Source organism: Parasteatoda tepidariorum, chromosome 7, assembly GCF_982258835.1.
Source record: "Parasteatoda tepidariorum strain Cologne lab strain chromosome 7, Ptep-v5.0, whole genome shotgun sequence".
NCBI classification, from domain to species: Eukaryota; Metazoa; Arthropoda; class Arachnida; order Araneae; family Theridiidae; genus Parasteatoda; species Parasteatoda tepidariorum.
In genome coordinates this window covers 9,436,182-9,456,254 of record NC_141761.1, presented here as the reverse complement: position 1 = coordinate 9,456,254, position 20,073 = coordinate 9,436,182, and the positions used below count along the sequence as shown (strand labels likewise).

The window sequence follows — 20,073 nt, the reverse complement described above, 5'->3', positions numbered from 1 at the left end:
CGTATATCTTCCCTCAATGTTGATCCATAATATTCAAACTAGGCCAGGTATTATATTACAGGGTTCTATAGTACCCCACCAAAGGAAATTATAGGCCAATTAGGGGCCCGCAATGGTAACTATGGTATACCTATAGGTAACTATGTATGTATACATATAATAGTGTGTTAAATAGTGCATCTCTCATATCCTGCTTCAATGACGTTATTTTTTCACGATGCATCCATTGCCAATAGCCCATAAGTGTATAGTTCGTTCACCAGGAGTTGCAACTTTTTTCCGCCTCCATCACGTTGTATTCGACGTTACCATTTCGTTACGTTTGGGAGAAGGATGTGAACAATACTGAGCAAGGTTGCTATTTGGCAATTGTATAACAAAAATATTTATTTCGCAATCCTTTTTAATATTAAATATTTCCTAAATTTGATATCTTTTAAGTGAATAGTTTGACCTTTATGAGACATGCTATCTATTTATTTAGCTAGAGTAACGAAAAGTATGATAAAGCGGTGACTGGAAAAGAATTCACTCGCATTAAGGGTAGTTTTATTAACATTATAACGAGGTAGGGTAGTTTTATAACGAGTTTTATTAACATTTTAGTCAAATTCAATAACTTTAATAATTTCTTCTACAAAAAGCTTTTTATAATCATAAGAGTAGCCACCATACTGTCTAGACACCAGCACTGGAACACTTCCAAGTTGTTGAGGAGTGTTGGCAACAGCAGCAACGGGGTAGGGAGCTGCAACAGAAGCTGCGAATTGTAGTGGTTGACTTCCGAAGGCAGGAGGTGCATAGTTGGGTTGGACAGAAGTCACTCCAGGAATGTTTGACTCGGAAACAGATGTTGCTTCTGTCCCAGGATACATCAGGAGGGTGGGAGTGTCTTCTTCGAAAACAATGGCGGAAGCTCTTTCGTCTACTCCTGGTTCCGTTGATTTGAGCTCAGCATGGAAGTCATTCTCGTCTGCGACGTAGTTGACGATTCTGATCAGACCCTCGTTGTTCGTGCAGATGTATGTGCCGAATTAGCGACGGAATGCATCACGCCTAAAAGTCCCGCCTTAATTGTGTCCCTCGTTGTACCCATAGTCGTAGTTGCCCTGGTTCTGCAAAGAAAATTAAGTTTCAATAGAATACATTGCGGTGATGGTTTATTGGAGAACAATGCAACAAAGAGGAAGAAATACAATTAAAAAAAACCTAAAACAAGTAACAAAACAAATCTAAATAGAATAGGCGTACTGAAGGGTACTCGATATCGTCACGTACTGCATTTTCCTCCCCATAACCATGATATCCAGAAATTATGCTTTTTCCTCACACCATTATAGTTTGTCTAAAGTAAGAGCTCCTCTAGCCATTGGTTTGGACCCGTGGCGGTAACGAGGCATAACTATTTCTAGTAGAGGTGTGGAATCATTGTTTAGGTCAGGTTTTGCCTCAGGTCGGCGAGAGAAAGGGAATCTTTTTCTTCGGTCTGAGGAGAAGTCTCTGAAATGTGCAATTCTTGTTTCTATAGTAGCAGATGGCTCAGGGGATAGAGCATTTGCCTTCCACTGAGGGGAACCGGGTTCGAATCCCTGTGATGACTGATTGATACAAATCCGGCTTCCACCGACCACAGTGCTGACGTGAAATGTCCTCAGCGGTAGACGGTATCATGAGTTAGAGTCCCTTTGCTGTCAGACTAACCATGGGTGGTTTTCATTGTCTTCCTCTCCATGTAACGCAAATGCGGGTTAGTTCCATTAAAAAGTCCTTCGCGAAGGAAAATTTCTCCCAGCACTTGATCCCGGAGTTCCCTTGTCTTTTGGATTGGGTTTAAAATTACAAGGCTATGAAGTTGAACATTAGTAGACTCAAAATATTGCGTCGGCTGTTCAACGACGGTTGTAAAATATAAAATAGAATAGCCCATTGTGCAGATCTAATGTGACTTAAATAAAATTTTGATATTCTGGACAACATTGAAGATATGACTTAACTAACTCCATTCTTATGTCTCGGGATCTTAATTTGGGAAACAAAATGATCAATTCACAAGAAAAAGGTTATATTGCTGGTTACATAGCATTTTGCCTTGAAAAACATATTGATTCAAAATTAGAAATAACATCTTCTCAGTACATCCAACAAGAGGGGAGCAATACGGAAGTATAAAAAATTACCATTACAACAGGATTAAAATCAGGATTCTAAATTTAAGTCGACTTTACAAATTATGGTTATCGAACAATATGTAGCTAAAAAAGAATCGATATATGCTTTAATTTCTTTTAATAAAAAATTAAAACTGAAAATTTTCAAATAAAGTATTTATAGCGGCACCTGCGACAACTAGTAAAGTATTTTTATTAGTTTAAAATGGTATTTATTTTAATATTACGGACAAGAAAATTTTTTGAACTATGTTTTTGAACTGAAATAATGTGTTGCTTGTGTAAAGTTTGAAAGCTAATATCAAGAACAGTCGAACTTATTTTTACAGAGAGAATTATGCAAAGTTTTTATAATATCTTTGCTTGCGATCTCCGAGATCTGTGTGAGGCGTGACGTCATAAGGAGGGAAATCGTAGCTTCAGCTCTAAGAGAGGAATGAACCAATCCTCTTCTCTTTAGCCCTGGATTTATGTAGTGTCTCTGCAATTCTAAATAAACGTTAGAATGAAATAAAATTTCAATTATCAGAAAAATTTTTATAAACTGAAAATATTCTGACTAAAACCGTTATTAACATGAGGGAAGAATTTGGATTTTTTAGTAATTTTTCTAATTGTTGTTCAATTTTTCACCAAAAGAAATAAAAAATCTACAACTATTACATTATTAAAAATAAATAAAAATCGATTGTCGTGTGTGCATTATTGTTATTACTAATTTTTAACTATACATTCCGAATATATCATAGCTGGCAATGAACACCAAGTAACTAACAGAATTTAACCTACGGTGATTACACGGTAAAAAGACAACATGAAAATTTAGTTTTGCTTCAGGATTTTCTGTGATTATATTCCCGTCTACTGACATTCGTAGAGAACTTACATAATATTGTTTTAAAGTTTTGGAGGTTCAAATAACAAGTAGTAAGAAGACCAAGTAAAGGAACAGCTCTTACCAGTGAATGAACATCCAGTAAAGGAACACTTAATTTTGGTTAATTTTTAATGCTCTTTATAAATTTATAAGCCATACAAATATTTAAAAATAAGCCGATTCTTGAAATTATAACATATAAATACTTGGAAAATGTTAAATTTTTTTTTGTAATCATGAATTGAAAATTAAAGTTTCAACATATTAACATATACTGTTCATTCACTGGGAAATCTATGCCTGTTCCCTCACTGGTAGAAGTTGTTTTTCGTTTTTTTAACATTACTTTTGATGCGGAACATCATTAAAGATACAAGAAAATTAAAATTTAGCTCTTATTTTCATTAACTTAGAAAAAAACCCAGTAAAGGAACACTTGTTCCATCACTGGTTTTTCATCGTTTGGTGATCCAGTGAATAAACATCCCTTTATCTCAGTGCTTTATTATGCTATGATGATTAAAAAAAAATCAAACGTAACTTCAATAACTATATTTTGAATTCTCTTTTTTCACAGTGAGAAAAATAAAACTATTACATGCAATTAATTCCTCTTCAAACGTATAAATACAAACACTCACCTTATAATTCTTTCAAAGAAACAAGGTGTTGCAGAGACAAATTCAAAAATGTTTCCAGAGAAGTCTATGTGACCAGGTAATCCAAAACATTGCTAGATGACTTCCTATTGTTTGGCAGTAAGCTATTGTTACCAATCAATCTAAAGAAAGGCTTTCAAATTCTTATTTTTAATCAATATATATGACATGTTCCTTCACTGGTTGGTTTACCCTATATAGAGAAAAAATTTCTGAATATTTTTTCAATTAGGACTTTTTAAAATGTGGGTACATGTGCCGATAGCAAGAAAAAAAAATAAAGTCTATAATTTCCTTCAGTTTCCATAACGCGATAAAAAAAACTTTTAGATTTGAAACTAAAAAATAATTTTCATTTTTATAATGGCTTTGTCTTGAAAAGACCTTCCTAACGATATAGTAACCGGATTCTAGAGAGTTATAAAATTGGTATTTTATTATTAGCATTATATTTAGAGGAAAAGACAGGAGTAGACAACATGAATAGCTATTTTCTCCCTAGTCGTATTTCCTCGGTGAGATGTCGTAAATTGGTAACATTTACGTACAGTGAACCAAAAAAGTACCACCCTGAATAACTTTTGATTTAATGATCGGATCTTCACGTTCTAGGACTTCATCTTAATAATTCGAGGGTGTGACATCAAATATGCAAATTAATTAGTGCACGATATCTTATTTAAGTTACGCAATCAGACACAAAAACATACTTTCTCTGAATAAACATAACTTTTGTTCAACAGATTCGATTTTCTAACCCCCGTAATATAGGAGGTAGCTGTAATCTGGGGAATATGGTCCCAATAGTTGGGTCGGGTGAGCTATCCAAAGTTTGGACCCCCAAATGTTAATTTAATTTTTTTGTATTTCACTACAGATCAAGAGCTTTTTAAGAGAATTAAAAAAATTTTGCACAAGATTATAAAATTCTGTTATCTAAAAATAATTCTATGCAAAAAATAACTTTTAGTAAATATTTATTATTTAATAATAGTCTGATGTTGATCATTTCAACTAGTGCTTCAAAATAGGCTATTGGCGACGGTCTGGGAAACATCCCTTGAGGTTTGATCCTTGGTAGAGGGGATGGAACTCCCGCTTCGGTAGCCCGGTGACCTGCACCCGAAGTCGAGCACGTTATCGTAGAACAGTTTAACGAGAACCAATACCGCACACCCTCGGTCCCTACGCAGACTGACCCAAGTGGTCACCCACCAGCACACTGACCGCAGCCAGTAATGCTTGACTTCGGTGATCTGCTAGAAACCGTGTCTTAACGATCAGTTCCCGTTGGGACAATAATAGTCTGAAAACTTTTGAATCGTAAGGTAATATTTTTTTTTTTTTGGTATCATTTTAAAGTATCTAATTCCACATGGAAAATGCAAATTTGAGCGAAACTAGTTGAATAGTGCATTAGTTCCTGAGAAATCGAGTTTTATAAGTACGACTTTTTTAAAATTCAATTTCTCAGGATTAATCGATTTCGCTGAAAATTTGCATTTTGTCATGTTTTGTAATCCAATTTATATGAGTACAAATAACTTGTTTTCATAAATATATTCACTAACACAATACATAAATAGCTAAAATGACGGTTAGAGATGGAGTACTGAAAGTTTTTGAAAGGGCCCCCGCCAAAAATGTTTGCCCCAGGGCCCCGAGGGGCGAAGTTACGGCACTGAGCCAAAACAAATTGAACTTCATTGAACTAGAGCTGTATGTGTTTTAAGATTCGTCAAACTGACTAATAGATTTTATTTTAGCAATTAGTCTATTGTTGAAAAAAAAGTCAGTACGTAATGGGTTCCTGTGTTGCGGTTAACTGCACAAATAGGACATCTAAGAAAATTCCCGGCATCACTTTTCACAGGTAAAATTTTGTTTTGTAAACTACGATCTTGTTTGTTCAATTTGAGACTTTGCAAAATCGTGTATATTTAACAACATTAAGGGTTCATTTATCCTTAATTTTTGTTGCTCACTAAATTAACTTTTAATGACAAGTGTTTTCGTTTTTTCTTGAATAAATACTGTATAACATGAAAGTTTCAGTACTTTTTTTTCGACAAAAGACGAAAATTCTCAATCCTTAACCTGTTGCTCTGAAACTGTAATAGAAATGCTGTAATATCATTCTTATATTGCAGAAAAAAAGAAAAAAAAATTGCAAAATTAATACTTGCTTTTGAATTTTTCATGCAAAATTCTATTAATATATACTCTATCTAGCATTCAAAAAGGTTTTCAGATTTGTATCGGAGAAAATGATGTGCATAGAGCAATTTAAATTGTTAACAACATTCAAAATTTCATATTAAGAAAATGCTTTCAACATAATATTTTACAAATATTAATAAACTGTTTTCAAAACATGAGTATATATAAGTTATTTAAGATAATATCACACTGGAAGTATATGTATATGCATTTCTTCTCACTAAATAAAAAAGGAAAATTGTGATTGAAAAAAATAACTGTTCAAAAATTATTTTTCAAATAATATTTTCTTTTGTTAAATACTTTTTCGTCATGTAGGCTATCTGTTCATAGAATTTTAATTTAAATGTCAAAGCAGATTTAGAAGAAAAAAAATATTTTACATCTGCAATTTTTTCATATTTTGTTTAATATGTTATAAAATAAATACATTTAAAACAGCATATCATCTATGAAATACTATAATTATTTACCCCATAGCTGATGCTCTCTATATAATATGTAGAAATATTATGAATGTTTTCAAAAAATGGATTGTTACAAAAGATATTTCATGTTAATAATCTGCTGCATATGCAATTTCTTAATATTAAAAATATTGTGTATATAAAAAAAACAACATTGTATTTGAGAAATAATTATTTCTTAATCAAAAACTGGTGATTTCTTAAAATGTATTCAAATATAAAAAAATAACTTTTAAAAAATGAGTACAAGATATTTTGTAAAACAATGGGTTAACCTGGAGTTTAGATCTTTCTTAATTGTTTTTACACTAATAGCAATATATTTTATTCTTTGTTTTCCTATTTAGTTTTCCAAAAGATGGAACAAGGCGAGTTTCCTGGATCAATACTGTTCGCCAAGAGAATTGGGTGCCAACCTCTGCCATAGAGTAATAAATAGGTTAACTTCAGTGGACAATAAATTTGATACTTGGCCATCTTGTTTTTTCTTTTGTGTTTACTGAAATGTTCTAGAAGAGATTGTGTGTGGTTTTTAACAATTTTATATAATTTAAACTATTGTATTTATTAAAAGTCATTTAAAATTTTTTTTAATATAATTCCTTTAACATAACTTTCTTTCCTAAAAAGCAGCAAGTAATTATATATTTACTCATTGTATTTTCAAAGTGTTGACATTTAAATCTTGTATTTTGCAGGATTTCTATGTACTATAAAAAGGCTTTAGTATTCATTTTATCTTTTAAAAATCCTTAAAAACCTTAAAATTTGTTTCATCTGAACCTCCACTTTCCTCTACTAACATCTCAATTGCTGTGTCAAATCTTTAATTTATTATAGAGCATTCATTACAGATAATAATGCCTGGGCATTTGTTATAGAGCATTTATTTGCTCACTACTTCATGTATTTTGTGAATGAGATAGAGCATTTCATGAGTTGAGTTTAAACCTCTATTGGAAAATAAATATTCCTTTTTATTAAATACCCTGGGTATTTAGCTTTAAAAATAAAAACACAGTTATTTTACATTGCTATTTGTAAATTACAGTTTTGTACACTTCATTTGATCAAGTGCTTCCCAAAAGAAAAATAAATTAGACTTCTCTGCTTAGTAATAAACAGTAGGTTATGGACTAGATTTATTACCCAAGTGTTTATTCAAATGGCTTAATGTTGATTATTGCTATTCTTTTAGCACAAACCAATATTTTCCCCTCTAAATATTCTAACTTTAAAGAAAAGTGCATTTCATATTATTTTGTTTGTATTCAAAATAGTGTGGTTTTAAAGTGATATTCTTTGAATAAATTTTTAATTGGAAAGCTGCCCCCTTAAATAACAGTAATATATTACTTTTAATGCCTAGATGAAATATAAAGGAACCTAAGTTCCCGAAAAAACTGCTGTAAAGTTCCTTTTTTTAATTCAGTAGTAAAATAGAGCTATTACGTTATTTTTCGGGAAGAAGAAAATAAAGTAATGTTGAAAAATTGAATGAAAAAAGGTGCTGCGTGTTAAAAACAAAACTATTTCAATCTCATTTTCGAAATTTTCCAATCATAAGAGAAAATGTCAAGAACAACCTAACTCTTCTTGAAACTTGAGCGGCTCCGCGAAGTTTCTGGTTATACCAACATGGCCGCAGCTCCTTGACAGTTACTTCACCCGCGCTAATAGGGAAGGGGATGAATGGCCACTCCTTCTTATTTATAACTCTATGGAACTAATCCCCATTTGAGTTACATGGAGATAATAACCACGAAAACCTCTCACAGTCAGCCTGACAGCAAGGGGACTCTAACCTGTGATCCGTCTGCCACTGAGGATATTTTACATCAGCACTGTGGTCAGTGCAGGCTGGATGTGGATTTCATATTGACCAGTCATCGCTGGAATTCAAACCTGGTCCACCTCATTGGAAAGTGAACGCTCTATCCCTTGAGCTATCACGGCTTGACTTAACACTTAACATGCAGCAGTACTGGCAGTAGCCATCAGTTGATATTTTATCCAAAATTTTCTTTTTAAATTTCTTAAAAAATACAGAGAAATTTGAGAATATACACGTAAACAGGAGATAGTGGTAAAATACAGGAGTCTCCGTTAAAAAACAGGAGACTTGGCAGGTATGTAATTTAGATATTTGTAAAAATAATACAGCAGCAATTTAAATTACATATAGAATGAATGAAATCACACCTTTTTTCCATCTTGTTCAAAGACTACAGCATTTCTATCATTTTGTGACTGAATTAAGGCTAAATTGAAGCTTTGCATTGGACAGATATCCTCACATTCCTCCCGAAAAGTATCAAGGAAAACAGCAGTATCAGTCCATTTTGTATCAACTGAATCTCTATATCGTTTTAAAAGCTTAGCAGCAAGGTCCTAAAACAAAAGAATTTTTTTCCCAGCTATATAAAATAGAAGTAAATAAATAGCATTTGGTTCTTTCCTTAAAGATGGATGGGTTTTCAAGGTGAGTGGTGTAAGAAATAAGACAACCTATTCAAAATAGTAGGAAAACTGTCTTCCGATAAACAAGGATGAAAAAGTCCAAGGGAAAAAATGGACTATATTTTTCTTCTATTAAAAAAAAAAATTTCCCGGCAATTCTAAGGAAAATTTCGTCACAAAATTTAACATTTATTTTTAGAGCGACGCATAAACGAACGATAATTATCATTATTTTCCCATATAAGGAGCATGGAACATTGAAAACTGTCATATAAATGAAAAAGGTACATAAAAGGGGTGGTGCATAAGTGAGAAGTCAATCATGACTTAAAAAAAAAATCACAGGGTGGTCACTCAAACTTCCCTGATTTTCCAAAAAAAATCTTAAAATTTCCAGATTTTTGTTTCCTTTTTCTTATAAAGTGTAGGATGTGTACAAGAAAAGTGTCTATATTATAAAATATTTTATTCAAAATGCTTTCTTTTAACATATCATCTGGAAAAAAAAAATTTATTTTGACAATTTGGCAAGATTTTTTTATTTTTATGTTTTGGTACGAAATTTTGAATCAAAAATCATATATTGATCAACAAAAAAGTAAAATTAAATAATGTATAGTTAGTTCTTAAAAAAAACTCTTTTATTTAAAATTAAAATATGTTATAAAAGGTTAAAATGAAATAGAAAAAATTATCATTAATGCAACAGTTGTAACAATTTGTCGGCAAACATTGCTGAAAATGTGTAATTGTAAAAAAATGTGTGATCGGTTGGTTTGCTGAGAAAAAATAATTCACTGATTTCTTTGAATGGGAATACAAAAGCATTATTATTAAATTATAATTCAGAGATGCCAACTGCTCCGGACACGCCAAAATAATTAAAAACACGGTAAATAACTACAAAGCAAACTTTGCAAATATTTGACTATTTTTGCTTGCTTTTTGAAAGGTATAGCATGAAATAAGTACTACAAAGTGGTGAATTATATAAGCCTATGAATTATTTAGAAATAGTGGTGGATAAAAATCCTCTAAATTGAATTTATTAAACCAAAAATCACAATTGATAAACTACCACTTTAAAATATATATTTGCTGTCCGGAGCAAGTTGGCATCTCTGATAATTAACTAATTTTTAGAGAATTTTATTAAGTTAAAAATACAAAAACATTTTGTCAACATGGAGAAAAAATTACCACAAATGCATTCAAGAAACTTGAGCCATGAATGGATTCAGCCTAAAGACAGAATTTAATAACAGAATTTAATATCTTAATCCCTTCTTCCACCTCCACCACAATCTTTCCTAAATTGCACAGTTCCATAGTGGTCAAAGATTTCTACATTCGTTCAGCAACCGTGGAAGAATTTTTTGTGGCATTTTAGTTTAAGAGAGCTGTAATGGAGCAAATTTTGATGCAAGCAAAGTATCGCTCAGTTGATGATAGTTCAACTGTTTGGAGATACATTTCCGTCTAAAAAAAGTGGGTATAATAGATGAAATAATTTAAATTAAGAAAATTAGTAAATAATTTTAATTAGTGAAATTAAAAAAATTATCAAAGAAAAAATTTCCAGCTTTTCTTTAAAATTCCCTGATTTTTCCATGTTTTTATCCAAATTTCCCAGATTTTTCCAGGTTTTTCAGTATAAAAAAAATTCCCTGATAATTCCAGGTTTTCCAGGTGGGTGGCCACCCTGAAAAAATAAATATATTATATAACGTCGTTGCCAAGTGGAAGGATTAAAACAGGTCTTAGGCAGGACAAAACTTATTTATTAATTCTTAGACAGCCGTCATAAAAGTGGTCACGAAAATTGTAATATGCTTCGTTTTAAGGAAATCTTAGTCCTCGTAATTGGCTTATCAAATAGGTCGAGCAATTCCCACAGAGAGCAAAGGGGGAAATATCTTGCTTTTAATTAAATGCATGCTTGAGCCAAAAATAGATTTAAGGACAGGATGTGAATTTAAAAGTGTGAGAAAGCATTTCGATTAGATTAATAAAGTAAAATAAAAGGATTTACAGAAAAGAACTAACATAAAAAGATTAATTAATTAAGCTTTTTATGTTACATATATATAGAGATATTTTTCAAAAAATACTTTTTTATCAAGATTCTGAATAGAAATGTTTTTTATAAACCTAGGAAGTAAAGAGTCTACCTCTTAAAATTTGTTGAAATGTCTTCTCCTACAATTTGACATGATAGAGAAAAATCGAATGTCAAAAAGTATCTTTTAGAAAGTACAAACTTACTAAAAATACAATAAAACCATGTATTAGTAAAATAATAACTAGATTTTCACATTAGCTAATAGCAATATGGGCAGGGGTCTGTCTAGATTTCTTTCCTTTTTTTTTTAAGGTATCTATTTGGTGAAAATTAAGAAATAATTTATGAAAATTAAAAAATCAACACAATATCATTTTAATTAGTATTTTACCAAGTACTCAGCACACATTTAGCATATTGAGATAAAAGAGCAGATTTTTAATATTAACATGCTCAGACAATTATTGACGTTGTACTCGGTTAATACTGAGTAGTTGTAAAAATTAAATATTTATAAGTATAAATAAGGATGAAGATTTTTAGTGATTTTTTTGAAAACAAGAAAAACATATTCAAACATAAATTTATAGCATGCAATCATTTACTACTACGACTGCTTTACTCATAAAAAAAGACAATTTTACTCTAAAGTTTTAAAAGGCATGAAGGAAAATCTTAAAATGTGCTTTTTTTTTTTAAAAAAAAAAAGTATTTTGTGAAACTACCCTTACATTAAAGTTGAATTTGTGAAGGTACCGCTAAACGGTAGTAAATTTACCCTAGACAGACCCCTGATGAGATGGGACTGTTACAAGCATGCACCGGTAAGAACAAATCCCCAACATCACTTTACACACACACTTTAAATGCTCTCGTATAAACTGTTTAACAAGCTATGAGCAGGCTTCTTTTAAATTCACATATGATGTTGCTGATACCACTACTGAATCTCTGGTGGAATCGTGAATGGTCGCATTTAATTTGTACATCCCTCATACAGTGTGTAAAAAAATTTGTACTTGTTTGAAAAATTTTGAATAATTTCATTAATTTAGAACCAGGGTTGCAAAAAAATCCACCTACCCAGTCAAATCCACCCTAAAGTGGGGTTTTCTAAAATTGATTTATTTTTTATCCTCTTTTATATTAAAGAGCTTTTCTATTGAAACATATTTGTAGTCTAACCTACAAAAATGAACCTATGGTGAAAAAACAAACTGTGTGTTGGAGACTGGAGAGCTAGATTTGACCGTAAGGCCATTGATTAGTCAGTGCCTTTGATTCGCTTTCAATGCAAAATTTTTCTCCCCCTTAAATATTTTCCAAGATTAAAATATAAGTAAAAAGTAATCTTGTGTTAAAATAAGTTTCAAATGTGTGATATATGTAAGTAGATATAACATTTTGCATCGTGATGTAAGAAGAAACTTTTCAGACTTTTGCACTCATTTATTTGTATTAATTACACTTTAACTACCTATATGCTAAGTCAATTCATAAAATTAAACTTATTATTAATATTAAAATAAGCTTTTTTAAAATAAAGTACTTATCCCTGCCCTCTCTTTTGAAAAACCCCCAATAAAACATGAAAAACCAGGAAAGCCCAATAAAACCAGGTTTTTTTTGCAACCCTGGTTAGAATTGTTATATTTTTTGTTTCTGTTATTCTAAATACCTAGAATTTTTATTTTTTATAATTGCTTCTTTGCTGTTATTATCTAAAATAATGTTTACAAGGAAATAAAAGAAATCATTGCTGCCAACATGGATAGGAAAAAAGATCTAGTAGATTTTACGAAATAACATAAATTTCGTGATGATTTTTGCATGATGTTCTAAATATTTTACGCATAGGAAATTTTAGGGATTTTTATAGTCATCACAATAGAGAAACTGAAATATTTCACAGTTATGATAAATATTAAACATACATAAAATGTTATGTATTATGCTAACTCATAATTTCGAATATTAAAACACATTTAATTCAAATATTTTTTTAAATTTAGAATGAGAGTTCAGAATAAAAATAAACTGAACATTTTAGAACAAAAAAAAAGTTTTGAACTGATTTCTATAGTAGAGGTTCAATTTCATTATGCATTAGTAATACTTATTTAAATATTCAAGCAATAATCTGCACACAAATTCTATTTCAATAAGGATTTTTTTTTTATCAAACTTACTCAATTTCAGGGAAATTTCTAAAATGTACAAAAACCAGGAGAATTTTAATTAAACCAGTAGATCAGGAGAAACTGGCAAGATCTAGTAGTCTATTGGAAAATCCTCTAGAGTTGGTAGCTATGATGAAATACTAGAAATTGTGTCTGAAGTAACTACATTAATACATTATATTGCCGACTCTGCAGTGAAAAATGTGTATTAACTCATAAATTGTCATGGTGGTAAGAATACATATAAATTAATATCAATAACCAATACAGTAATATAATAAACCTTCACGTACTTTCACTACAGAAAGCACAACATACGTTGCATCTTTTTTAGACCAACTCAGTAAGCTTTGAACAGAAAAAAAACCCCAGACAACAGGTTTTTGAACAAGAACGTTCAAGCCCCAACGAAGCCATCCTTGGTTCAGATTCGCTGCTTTGTTAAATTCATCAACACTAAAAATGAGTCCTTGCCTATAAAAATATAATAAAATTCAACATTATGGCATTACCTTTTATGCTGAACTCAAAGATTTAAATATCTTATTAAGTATAACAGAACCCTGATAATCCCAAAGTTCTTTAAACAGATTGTGAGCCCATGTTAAAATTCCGGAAAATTTCTTGAGTTAAAAAAAACAAACAGTTAAATTGAAAAATTAGAAAAAAATTTAAACAAGGTTTCTTTCCTTTTTCTCAATATTTCACCTATGATGACCTGGAGAAGTAATTAAAATTTACAAATATGCCTTTCTTTTTTGAGTTCACGATTATAATAACTATTCACTGATAAAAATGAATATAAGTTTATAAAGTATCTGGCTCTCACTTACAAACAAATAAAATAAATTGTGTTTTTAAGTTCCACCTTTGAAAATTTGATTTCCGGAAACTTCCGTAATCAATGAATTTTTGAAAAGCCTGGACCTTTGATTTCCGGATCACTGTTAGCGAAAAATCCAGATTTTTTCCGGAACACAAACCATTGACCATTTTCATGGATCATGTATGAATAGTGAGCGAAAAAATAAAACGGACTAACTTTTGGTCCAATGATCCAATCTTCACATTCTAGGACTCAATTTTAATGCATTTTTAGAAAAAGATTATTATTTATATAAAAAAAACCCAGAAACGTTTAGAGAATTGGAGTTTTTGATAAAAAGGCTGAAATTCGAGAGACAAAAGCGAGCTAAAAAGGGGAAAAATCTCATCCCTGACTTTTACAGGCTTATGCCCCCCCCCTCACATAAATGAGAGGTCACTGTATATGCTGGATAGCATAATTTTTTTTAAATCTAGGTTTGTGTACATACCTTGCCTTGTCTGGGTTTGAACCCGAGACAAGGCATGTATGTTCTTTCATTTCAAGGATATTTCTGTATTGTGATCTTTACCCCAACTACAACCACCAGAGTGCCAAATATACTTTAAACTTGTAATTTAAAAAAACAAAAAACATGCAGATGTTTGCCCAGGGTGAATATGAGTTACACTTTTCGAGTTGGTCCCTTTCTGTCAATTTTTTTCTTCAGTTTAACGCGGAACGCTGCCAGCAAGACTTGGCGATTATTCCGCTACAAATCACAATAAGGAAAACTGTCCCTTTCATTTTTCTGTACTATCAGTCCTTATTGTGGTAGCAAAGTGGGCCCACCTTATACAGAAAGAGTGGCCAACAAATCCGCCCTAATACACCTAAATTGACAAATGAAGAAAAAATAGTACCTGAACATATTATCCAGAACAACATCGAGACATTGCGGTTGTTTCCCTTTTCTGTGTAATGCAGCACATAAAGAAACTTGAGATATTAAAGGTGATTGACTTTTAATGCAAAGTTCTTGTATGGTAGTCGTCTAAAAATTCATTTTCCCATCCCAACCTTCTGGATTTATAAATCTTTCCCGAAAAGGAGCAAACAAAAAAATTCTTACGAATGTCATCTTTCTATGTGTTAGGAAAATCAGAAGAATTAAAATTCAATTCAGGTATCATGTTAACATCACTAGGAGGAACTCAAGTAAAACTTATTTGGTAGATATACTATGTAAACTGAGTATGTTGCAATCATTTCATTAAAGTCTTAAGTACTTATGGTTTCTGCTGTACCACAGAAGAAAACAACACTGAAATAAAAGCATAAGAATGATTTAAAATATTTTCATAATAAGATTGCCAGATTGCGAAATATGAAAACAGCAGAGCAAATGACGCTAAAAGCGTAAATAGAAGAATTTTTATATTTGACTAATCTGATAGGAATTGAAAGCAGGATGGAGTGAGCTTAGCGCTAGCTTTCGTAAAGAAGATTACTTCGAGTAAAAACCGTATTTGGCTTGTTTAAACAAAAGCATTTATTTATTTATTTTATTATCCTTCATAGCGTCCTCACTTTTCAACTACAATATTGATTGATTGATTGATTTGTTCATTTAATCGTAAGGACACAGTTCCCAGCAGATCACCGAAGTAAAGCATCACTGCCTGCGGTCAGTGTGCGGGTGGGTGACCACTTGGATCAGTCTGCATAGGGACCGAGGGTGTGCGGTATTGGTCTTTGTTAAATTGTTCTACAGCAAAGTGTTCGACTTCGCGTGCAGGTCGTCAGGCTACCGAAGAGTAGGTGCCATCCCCTCTGCAGAAGATCAGAGTTGCGATGGCATGTCTTCGGGTCATCCTCCGGGATGTTTCCCAGGCCGTCGCCAATAGCCCATTGTGCAGCTCTAGTGCGACGTAAATGAACTACAACAACAACAATCAATACTTATTTAGGTGAATATCGCAAATGAAGAGGGTCCAAACTGATTGACACAGTCCCCAAAGTTAGAGTTGAAGCAGGAATAAAAACGATGCCCAAGGCCAAAACTTACCGAGGCTGAAAAAGCCAAAGAACGTAGACGGGAACACCTTGCCTTAAACGTTACCTTATATATCGAAAAGCATTCTATATAAATAATGTATTAAAGATTTTAAAATAGTGTATTTTTTTCATTCCTCAAATAATTTTCAAAAATTATTCAAATTAAAACATTTTCCCCTCTGAAATTACTCATAAAAGGCCCCAAAATAAAGACAGGCCTGGGGCTCCTAAAAACATGAAAACGGCTCTGATTCTATACGAATGAATTGTGAAACTAAAGATGAACATAAACACTGCTAGTAGTGCCTGCTTTATGCTTGTGTCTATTTTAGTTTGTGGAATGTTTTCAGTATAATTATTTGTCTTTTAATTTGAAAATATTAAAATTAACGATAGTTCATGTCTTATTTTTTTCAGCTGCAACCTTAACACTGTTCAAAAATATTTTAATACCTGTAGTAGTTATTATTTTTTGAGTTCTTAGTGTTGTTGTGTAATATTTTAAATTACTAATTTTCAATGACTGAGTCTTGTCTATAGATCAAATATGTATTACAAATGCTAAAAAATAAGAATTTACATATGTGTAAAATAAGGTAATTTTAAAACAAACAGTTAAGTCTTTAATTTAGATTTATATATCATAGTTTGAGCTGAAAATAATCATTAATATTCACTTTTTACATTCCATCTACGATGCTCGAAAAGGGCCTATTTCACACTTCATCACTTAGCAAAAAAATTTCAATTCATAAAGCTTGCAAAATTTGGTCTGTTAAATGCTTAAAAGTAAGCCTTTCATATTAATTTGAATTGTAATAGCATATGTTTCTGTCACAATTAGTTAATGGGTTAGTATCGCCCGGTCACACTGGGTCCATGTCCGAGAGTTCGTGGGTTCGAACTCCGCCGGCCGAAGACTCCCCGTGTAGTAAATGGTGACTGATGCACGTTAAATCTGTCGAAGTCCTCGTTGAACTGTTCTACCGTAAAATGCACACATGAAGTTCGTGGGGCTATCGAAGTGGGAGTGTCCTCCCCTCTGCAGACGTTGCGATGGCATGTCTACGGATCATTCTTAGGCATGTCACCCAGACCGAAGCCAACAACACGAAGTAATAATGCTAAGCAAATAAAAAGTTAGCAAAAAAACGTAAGCACAAAAACGTATACTTCCTATGAATGAACGTAACTTTTTTGTGATAGATTTGGAACCTTAATCCTTAAATTATAGTGATAGTCGCGCCATCTTAAAAATATGGCCTTACTAGTTAAATCCGAAAAGTGACCAAAATTGTCTGCACTTTAATGTTAATTTCCAATTTTCGCTACTTCAGTTTATCTCTGCAAATAGTTAAGCAAATCAAACGATTTTTGTTCCTTATTATGAAATACATTTAGTCAAAAATAATTCAATGTAAAAATTAAATTATCAGTATCTAAGTCTAAAAATTTTAAATGACACCTAGACTAAAAGCGCGATTAGAAAATAAGAATGAAAATGCAGTTTTTGAGTAAAAAAGTTTTTTAAAAAATTTAATTTTTAAGTTTTAATCTTACGTCTTAAGAACTCATAAGTTTTAATCTCATTTCTTTATCATTTATAAACTTTAAATATTTTATTTAAACTTGTATTTATATAAACAATAAAAAAATAAGTACGACTTTAAATTTTAGTAAAATTCTTAAATTTATAATATAAAAATAATAATTATAAAAATTTTTTCAGCTTCAAATTATAATTCGAAAGACAATTTTCATAATTGTGTGGAAAAAAAATTCCCCTTAAATTGCAAATAAACAAAAAGAGAAATTAATATTAAGGGTCCTTATGGTTCAACCAGGCATCAGATTGAACTAGTGGAATTATATTTTCCAATTTGGGGTTAAACCCATATTTTTTTAGAGTCAAGAAAAGCAAATCGTTCGCATAATGGCTTAATAATAAGAAATTCGTTTTTGTCCCGAGTTTGTAACTTAAGAATATTTTCCGGGCTTATTAATTTCATTTTACATCCATCATTGAACAGATGACCCGACTTTGAGTTTACAACTACCAATGTTCAACTCTGTAGCCTAAAAATGTTTGACTCATTCCAGAAGACTGCATGATCAAGTATTAGGAGAAATTGAACCCTTGTGGAAGACTTTTTTTGATGAAATTAACTCGCATTTGCGTTACATGGAGAGGAAAACCACGAAACTTTCCCATGGTTAGTCTGATGGCAAGGGGACTCTAATTAATGATCTGACTACCACTGATGATATTTTACATCCGCAATGTGCTCCGTGAAAGCCGGGTGCGGAATTCCTATCGACCACCCATCTCTGAGATACGAACCTTGGTCCCCTCCTTGGGAGAGAAGCGCTCTATTCCCTGAGCCACCACAGTTCGCACTTATTTGTTAACATGTTAAAAGCTAGATTCTGGAAGCGTTAAGAATGAGTATTAGTACCTGGCAGTTTTGAAGTCGCTCCTTTTTTATTTCACGCTCTTGTATAATTTTTCTAAAAAATTAAATAAAAATTTTTCTATGGATCGCAAACTAATGTTTAAGTGAGGTAGAAAACAAGAAAGTTAGCAAAATGTTTCAAACCACAATCAAAGACAATAAATATGAAATCAAAACCAATTTATTTGCTTGGCCACCGCAGGTGGCCAGGCAACCCGCGAAGCGGGTTTACGTCCTTTCGTGGTCACTGCGTTAACAATATTCCCCACCAGGCTCCTCGGGCACAGAGCCCAGGCACTCGGGCTAAGGATCCAGGCTCCTCGGGCACAGAAGGTACACAGCTGTCACCCAGAAGACGCGTGTGCAGTCCCAGCACACCTCTTGCCCAATCCTACAACCTTACAGACCTTCAAGTCATACTATTTTTTTAAATTTTTTATTTTTTATATCCCTCATTAAACAGCCGACCCAATTTTAGATTTACTACCACTAATGTTCAACTTCGTAGCCTTGAAGCTTTGAACCAATCCAGAAGACAAGGAAACTCCTTGATCAGTTCCCCCAGAGGTATTGATTTGTTATGGGAACTTTTGCGACGTGATAGATTTAGCGTGCATTAGTCACCATATACGGCCGGCTGGGATCGAAGCCACAAACACTTGGACATGGGCCCAGTGCCCTACCAACCAGGCTATCCCGGCCCTCTACTATTTGTTTCGAAAATTGAAATGGTGGCACAGATAACTGTTTGGGTCATTTCGAGCTTTATCAGACAAATAAACTGGGTTTAATTATCTTAATGGCACTTATGCTTCATGATACTTATTCACCTGATATATGCTAGTTTTTCTTTTTCACTTAAATATTAATTTGAAACTCTAAATACATTCATTCTAATAGTGACCACTTAATATATATATAAAGGTAATGAATAATTTGCATTACAGGGTGGCTACGAAATACACTCAAAAAGATTGGAATTAATTTGAAACGTCTGTCTCACTATTACTGTGATCGCTTTCTATAAGTGCAAACGTTTTTTGCTTAGAGCAAAAACATTTAGAATAAATTTAAAGATGGTTAAACAGCTTTCCAATCCTTCTCCTTTAAGCACTTTGAATCTCTTCGGTTTAATAGAATATTTATAGAGTAGTTGTAGTTCATTTACGTCGCACTAGAGCTGAACAATGGGGAAACATCCCTGAGGGTAATCCAAAGACCTGCCATCACAATCCTCTTCAGAGGGGATGGCACGAATATTTATAGAGAGAGCTATGAATTGATTATTGGATTCTATTAGCTGTAACGATCGTCCCAAGTCTGGTCGTCCATGCTTAGTTCGTACCAAAGAGAGCATTAAAAGAATTTATGAAAAGATACGAAGAAATCTACCGCGCTCTGCTAATAAATTGAGAAGAGAACGTGATTTGTAGAACTATGAAGTTATATTAAATGAAGACCTGTGATTTCACTCTTATTGCAAATAAAGATATTACAAATGTAGGCTACACAGATAACCGGGTTCTGTATAATAGGTTTACGTACATCACCTACGACGTTTTATTTCTAAAATTTGCATACAAATAATCTTTCTACTGAATTGCGTGCATATTATACTGCTTATAATTTGTTGGGGAGCTGTGGCCGAAAAACCACTTGTTGCT

The 20,073-nt window shown here is 32.3% G+C and overlaps 1 protein-coding gene and 1 long non-coding RNA gene across 3 annotated transcripts; both read right to left on the bottom strand.

The window, feature by feature from the left end:
• Positions 1 to 576: 576 nt before the first annotated feature.
• LOC147806820 (charged multivesicular body protein 7-like) lies at positions 577 to 15,216 on the bottom strand. 2 transcript variants are annotated; one of them, XR_015435269.1, is made up of 5 exons: positions 14,822 to 15,216; positions 13,387 to 13,567; positions 8,594 to 8,782; positions 3,687 to 3,826; positions 577 to 1,115 (listed from the first exon to the last, which is right to left on the bottom strand). XR_015435269.1 is itself a non-coding variant. In XM_087167264.1 (4 exons), the coding sequence occupies exons 1-4, from the start codon at positions 14,827 to 14,829 to the stop codon at positions 1,071 to 1,073; spliced, it is 423 nt and encodes a 140-aa protein (XP_087023390.1). In that variant the 5' UTR covers positions 14,830 to 15,216; the 3' UTR covers positions 577 to 1,070. The 2 variants fall into 2 exon arrangements, 1 of the variants encoding a protein (XP_087023390.1); XM_087167264.1 differs by lacking the exon at positions 3,687 to 3,826.
• On the bottom strand, positions 9,933 to 13,378 carry LOC147806821 (uncharacterized). The gene is made up of 2 exons (XR_015435270.1): positions 13,103 to 13,378; positions 9,933 to 10,330 (listed from the first exon to the last, which is right to left on the bottom strand). It is a non-coding gene; the product is annotated as an uncharacterized LOC147806821 (long non-coding RNA).
• Positions 15,217 to 20,073: the final 4,857 nt, after the last annotated feature.

Bases quoted from the DNA above. Each gene is read 5' to 3' on its own strand.
- LOC147806820 (XM_087167264.1), bottom strand. The intron at 8,783-13,386 runs GTACGTGAAGGT...CTTTTGTTTTAG, and splicing joins TTGTGCTTTCTGTAGTGAAA to GACCTTGCTGCTAAGCTTTT. The intron at 1,116-8,593 runs GTGTGATTTCAT...TTTTCTTTGCAG, and splicing joins TTGAACAAGATGGAAAAAAG to AACCAGGGCAACTACGACTA.